At 55.3% G+C, this 6676-nt stretch overlaps 1 protein-coding gene across 2 annotated transcripts in view; it reads right to left on the bottom strand.

The window, feature by feature from the left end:
- The window catches only part of IFRD2 (interferon related developmental regulator 2), a 15904-nt gene extending 9611 nt beyond the window's left edge, over window positions 1-6293 (bottom strand). Inside the window, exon 1 of one of the 2 annotated variants that reach the window (XM_019547442.1) lies at window positions 6173-6293. In XM_019547442.1, the coding sequence (XP_019402987.1) occupies window positions 6173-6218 (46 nt within the window). In that variant the 5' untranslated portion in view covers window positions 6219-6293. Of the gene's footprint in view, window positions 1-46; window positions 224-6172 lie in introns of those variants that run through there. The other variant, XM_019547441.1, reaches the window with a different exon arrangement.
- Between the last annotated feature and the right edge of the window lie 383 nt (window positions 6294-6676).

The following is a 6676-nucleotide window of genomic DNA, read 5'->3' as shown; positions in this document are numbered from 1 at the left end:
TGGAAGATCCAGTCCCTGCTAAATCCCATATGCCCATGTTACTCACGAGTGGTCCAGCTTGGGCTGCCACCTTCACCATGCAAAGAGTGTATCTTCTGCCCGTGAAGCACCATGCCTCCTAGATTGATGTGTGGATGCCACACAGACTTTCCCAGCTGGGCCACGCCAGGGGACCGGGAAGGCCTCCTGGGTCCTCTCAGGTCAGCTGCAGGCCCACCAGTCCCAAGGCTCAAGGGCCTGTACTTCCCCTCTGCCATGGCCACGTGTGTTTGGGGATGTGGATATTAAAAACATACCATGCACAGTTTACAAATGAAGTGGTGAGTAGGCACAAAGCTTGTTGCTAGGCTAGAGGGATCCAGCTCAGCCACACCCAGCTGATAAAGGAGCAAGACCTAGAGTGTTCGATATACCCATCCACATGGTGTTGGCTGATGAAGCACAGGCTGAGCTATCAGAGTACTTCAGATGCAGCTCCTGGAAGTCAGTGCAGCCTCTTCCTAGGCTCCCCTTCTTGGCCATAAGCAGGCACATCTCATTTTGGCAGCACTGAGGGCAAACCAATCAGCTCACAGACTGCGATTAAGCAGCACAAATTGGTTGCAACGCAGGCTAGTAGTGCCACATGAAATCAGAGAGAACTAGGGCTGCAATGGTCCTCAGGAGGCCATCTAGGTCAACCCCCTGTTCAAGAAAGGATCATTCATATCCAAACCATCCAAGTCTCTGGCTAACCAGTTCTTAAGACTATTCAAACACCTGTGGTTCACAACCATCAGGCACAATGACTCAACACACCAAGGTAAGCACACGGGGAAAGCAGGGGACTGAGGACACCATCAATGCCCTGTTGCTTGTACCATTTAACAATTACATTTTTGGGGCAGAAGGTGAAACACAGGAATGGGGAATACAGGTCAAAGGCTAACAGCTAGGGCTCCAAGGGGGGACCCTGAGCAGAAAGCATTGGCAAGTGCCCACTGTGCCTCAAAAGTATCCAAGAAGCCTCTGGACACTTCCTTTCACTTATCCATGCATGTCTCTGGGCAGACAGGCCCATAGGTGCCTCGGATGCCCTAGTCAGGGTCTCCTTCCTGGTCTGTTAGATGGACAGCTTGGCTAGAGCCAGGAGGAGGTTGAGCAGAAGGCCTCATGGACTGGGTGGCACAACATATAGGGTACACATAAAATAAAAGGTGTGGGGGAAAGGGTAGCAAGTCTCAGGAAGCGGTTGTTAAAAATACTCTGAAGAGCTCTAAGGAACAGAACTATTCCCTCCACAACAGAGAAAAGCAAACCCCGCCCCCCTCTTCCCCTCCCCACCCCCCAAACCATGACTGCAGGGTACAATTATTTCCTGATCCCAAATGTGTTGATTGGTCTGATCCTGAGCACAGGAGCAAGACCCTCTAGCCAGGAATCTCCAGGTTTAAGCCCCACCAGGAACACTGGCATATGTCAGTCAAATCCCCAGTCCTGGCTGCAGCCAACACCCAGTGCTTCTGAGGCAGGCAAAACCTGACACCTGTAGCAGCAGGAAGGGAAAATTAAACTTTCTGTTCTGATGTGGCAACCATCAAAGCAAATAAGCATTGGAAAACTAAACACCTGCTGGCAGGCCTGATACCAGCTTGCTGGCCCAACTCAGAAGAGCATGACAGTGTGGGTGGACACTCCCTCCCTGGTGGTGATTAGGGAGCTCTGGTACAGGCCAAAGAAAATCCAGGATTAAGCAAATGAGGTGCTCACATACACACAGGCACACAGGCTTTGTGAGGCACATTTCCAGCCAGCCAGCTAAGCCAGAGGCAAATGCCACCAGGAACTGTGTGTGGACACAGCCCAAGAACAGGGAGAACAGTTCACCTTATGTGACCCCACAGAAGTGTAAAGACTCACCCTGGGAGGGAAGCCAAATCACTGTGCCCAGCATCCTGCTTCCCCAGCTTGGGATGGCACTGTGCCAAGGCACACAGTAGGTAGCTGTGAACAGAGGTGGCTGAAGAGCAAGCGTGGGGTGCTCAAGTTTCAGGGAAAGAGGAAACAACAGGTTGCAGTGCTGAACAGAGGAGTATCTGGGCCCAGGGTGAGGCAGATGGGTGCCAGGGAAGGGGAACAGGGAAGACATCAGGGCTTGCGTTTTGTAAAGCCCAGCTATACAACAAGAGATGCAGCTGGTGTTTTAAGCCCCAGTTCTTTGTGAAGACAGGAGGCAGAGCGGAACTAGGGACATGCTAGAAATGGGTTAATACTCTTCCAAGTCGGGAAGAAGCTGGCAGGACAGGGTAGCTGGCAGAGACATGAAAGCATATTGTTGAGTGCACAGCTGGCCGCTCAGTGAGCCCAGGCCTTTCCCTTCCCTCTCAGCTCAGAGGCAGGACACCACACAATGCCAGAGCCACGTGGAAAGGGCAGGAGCCAGCAGGATCCTCTGCAAACACAGTCAGAAAGTGCTGAGGCCCACATGCAGACACCTACTCCTCTCAAACTCCAGCAAGGGAAAAAGCTCTGACCCCCAAGGCCCTGGGCTGGCAATGGGCACATGGAGTGCTCAGGGCAGCCAGGCCCTCACCTCCTGCCACTAAGAACAATCCTCCCCTGGCTGCTCCCTGGGCAAAGGGAGGGAGAACCATTTTACACAGCACCAGTAGCAGGCGCATTCACAAGCCTGCAGCTCCCCCTTGAGGCCAAACAAGGCATGTGCCCCTCAAGGAGCTGGCAACCCAAGTGGTGCTACCACATCTATTCTTACCCTCCCTTATTTGCCAGCTTCCCCCTTCTCAGCACTGAGCTCTCACTGTAAAACAGAGACACACATATGTACCCAAAAGCCAGGGTACATGGACCCACCTATTCTTCAAATCTGCACTCTGACCCCAAGTCATCATAAAACAGCTGCCAGTCACACAGGACAGGCTGCCTGGGCAGAGTCCAAGAACACCTAGCTCCTAGCAGCAGACTGAAGGTGCTCTGCTGGGGGTTCAGCTGAGGTGACAGTCTATACCTCATATTCCAGCCTGCTCTTCCACATTGCTCCAACTGGCAGATTGAGCCCTTTGGCTAACAAATACCTTGGAAGTCTTAAGCCGCTGGTGACACCTGCATTCAGACATACAGGGCAGCGCTACTTTCACATTAGAAATGCTGATCAAACCCAGCCCACATTTGCTGAACCAAGTTATTTAACCACGTTTAGCCCTGACCACAGAACATCTCACAGCTGATTGCACAGCACCTGTTCCCAAGTCAGTCAACAAACAGAGGTCTGGTCCAGGGGCAGCTGCATGGGTTTGGAGCAAACACCTGTGTGCATCACACAACTTCTAAGGTTATGTCCTAGGTGAGCCTGTCTCATAGGGAGCAGGGACGGAGCTGTGTTCCAAACTAGGCAGGTGCAGTGCAATGCATAGGACCCCCCATGGTTCTGTCTGCACTGTGCCTGAGGAGTAGGGCTGCAGGCTTTGATCTAGCCAGCTTAGGTATCAGTTGCTGTTGCATAAGCTACTAACCCCTCTCAGCAACCAGAGTCTTGGAACATGGGCCAGGCTACCACAATAGGGGCTAATGCCCGAGTTTCCCAACCTGTTCTGTCATCACACCTGACTGCGGCATTGACTTCCCCTTGGCAAAACCAACCCCCACACAATAATCTGACTGAAAGCTCTGCTATAACACCAGCCACAGGGTAAGTAACACATTCTGTATCAATCCTGGAATGGCTGACAGTCAGACAGCAGCAACAGCTAGAGTAAAGCCATTCAGTGATTTAGGAACAAAAGTGACAGCTTTTATCACTACATTAAACACCACTGATTTAAAGACATGTACTCCTGGCCATCAGCCCCTTGCTGGGCCCTGCCGGCTGTCTTTCAGGTGCACAACCCAGCTCTTTCTGCTGATGGCAAAGTTCTGGTGACCCACAAGAGTTCATACAACTTTTGATAGCCAATTATGACCATCTTGCATGCAACTGTCTTTGGTAGGATTTCCAGCAAACTAAGCAAGTTGACAAGGCACTCAGGCTCGTGTTCAGAGCGCATTGGGACTTGACTAAGCAGTGCTGTAAGTCACCAGCTTCATGGCCCCCACCCTGACAGAGACACAAGTCTCTGGGACTCAGCTTCCCCATCCCAACAATAGGGATCTGGGGAAGGAAAGGCAGTGAAGAGGAGCAGTATTTGTACAGCACCCTGCATACTTCAAAAGAAGAATGACAGAAGCATGAAGCACTGGGAAAGGAGCAGCAATGCCAGTCCATCTCCAAGCAAAATATTCACAATGAATACAGCCATCCAGGCACCCCTGGTCAGTATGAAAGGCTTTGGAAGGGCCAAATACCACACTTGGCATTTTTATAGCTCATCATATTCAGAACACTTTCTAAACAGGATCCAAATAGGTCCTGGAAGCCAATAAGTCAGGCAGTTATTTTGGGCAGAGGGCCGCTTACTGAGTTTTGGCAAGCCATCAAGCCAGATAAATATTAATTTGCTAAATTTTTTAGGGGCCCTGAGAGCTGGATAGAATGGCCTGGCAGGCTGCATTTTGCCCACCCCTGCAATAAGTCATACCAGTATCAGGTGCAGATGGCTTAATGAGCATCTTCCTCCCAGACACACCATGCTATAAAGATCCCTCTTCTTCAGCTGTGGCCTTAATCACGTATTCCAAGGGTATCTTGTCACACAAAGGGCTAGCATGGGCCAGCTATGTCTTTGGGCAGAGCGCAAAAAATACCCCAACCCCAACTTGTAAGATGTTGGCATGCAAGAGGCCTGATCCTTGTGGCAACTTCAGCTCCTTCTCCACTGTCTGCCCGGAAACATGTGTGCACCTACCACCAGCAGTGAGTCAAATCAGGGCTCTGCAGACCTTGGTGCAGTGACTTGCAGCCTCCCTGCTACCTGCTGCAAGCAGCTTGGGCTGCGTGGTGGGTGGCAGGGGCCTGCCCAGAGCCTGAGGCTCCCAACTGCCTGCCACAGCCAGTGTTTACAGAGCCTTGGCCTGGCTCACTGCTGGTGCTAGGGGCATGTATGCCTTGGGGAGGGCAGCAGGGAAGAGGCCGGGGCTGCACTGCCACAACAAGGATTGGGCTCCTTGCAGCTCCCCTACTGCCCACTCTGAAGCACATGTGCACCTGCTTGCAGCAATGAGCCAGGCCCAGGTTCCACAGACCTCAGTGCAGGGGCTTGTGGCCTCCTGTAGCATACAGCCCATGCTGCTCGCAGCAGGCAGTGAGGAGGCTGCAAGCAGCTGCACCACGGTCTGTGGAGCTGTGGCTCAGGTTGTTGCTGGCAGTGTGTGCATGTGTACTGGGGGGCAGATGGTGGGAGAGATGCAAGGGACCCAATCCTTGTTGTGGCAATACAGTCCCAGCCCCTTCTCTGCCATCTGCCCCAAAACGTGTGCCAAGCAAAATGACTGTATGCCATGCTGGCATGCATGCCAGGGGTTGCAGACCCCTGAGCTAGAGGCAGCATAGGCCTGGAAGGGGCTTCCCGAGCCACACAGACCAGTTGCTTGCATGTACAGGCACACCCTGTCCAAAGCATCTATGAGAACGGCCTATGCCAGGCCAGCCTGGACAGAGCTGACCACATGGGCACCCAAGCAGACCAATTCCTCCTGGTGCACCCCATTACCCGCCCAACAAGTCTTCCCCCTCAGCTGCAGGGGTTTTACTGTTGAAGGGTATTGCCTAGACAGGGGCATGGCCAGCCCCAGAGGACACAGGCACAGGACAGGCTGTCTGCACTGGACAGAGCAGGGAGGCACCAGGACAAACTGCAGATCAGGAGCAATCCCTGGTCACAGGCCGGTCTCAGACAAGGTCTCAGCGGCCCGACTTCGTGCGGGGGGAGCAGCGGAAAGAAGCACCCCGAAATCCCCGCTCAGCCCTGGGATAAACCGGACCCGGGGAGCAGACACCAAGAGCTGGAAAGCTTCAAGCCAGGAGCACGGACACGGATCCCGGCGGGGCAGGCACGAGCGCAGCTACCGCAACACAAGCCCCCGGGGGGGGAGGGGGCACCTGCGCGCTGCCAAGGCCCCAAGCCCGCCCGCCCGGCCGCTGCCCCGCACGCGGTGCTCGGCGCTGCGCCCGCGCCACGTGCCGGCTGTTGCTGCCCCACCATGCTGCCCCCGCTCCCGCTCCGCTCCGCTCCGCACTCACCGCGGCCGCCCCTGCGGGCCGCGTGGCCCCTGCGCGAGCGCGGCATCGCCGGGCGCTACCGGGAGCGGCCGAGGCCGGGCGCCGTGTAAGGGCCTCGCCGCACCGCCATCTTGCCTGGCCGCACGCCCCCCCGCCTTTGTGACACTTCCCGCGGCATGCCGGGAAACGCAGTGCTCGGTCCAGCCTCCACAGTACAGCACAGCACGCGCAGCCGCGGACTACAGTTCCCGGCACGCACCGCGCCCATCGCTTTAACCCCTGAGCTGCCGCGCTGTGCCGGGACCCGCCCTGGGGGCGGAGTCACCCCGCAGGCCCCGCCTGCAGCGCCCAACCCCGGTCACACAATGGGCCGCGCAGGCTCCGCCTCTGGGGCGTGCCTCGGTTCCCGGCCCTGTGAAATGGGCTAATGTGACCGACGCGAGAGGACGGGGTCGGGCCCTTGGGAAGCGCCCTGTAAAGTGCGGGACAAAGGATCGTCCACAGGGGATTCTGCTGGGCGCTCTC

Source organism: Crocodylus porosus, unplaced genomic scaffold, assembly GCF_001723895.1.
Source record: "Crocodylus porosus isolate Cpor-Errol unplaced genomic scaffold, CroPor_comp1, whole genome shotgun sequence".
Classification (NCBI taxonomy): domain Eukaryota; kingdom Metazoa; phylum Chordata; order Crocodylia; family Crocodylidae; genus Crocodylus; species Crocodylus porosus.
This window is presented reverse-complemented; position numbering and strand designations above follow the sequence as displayed.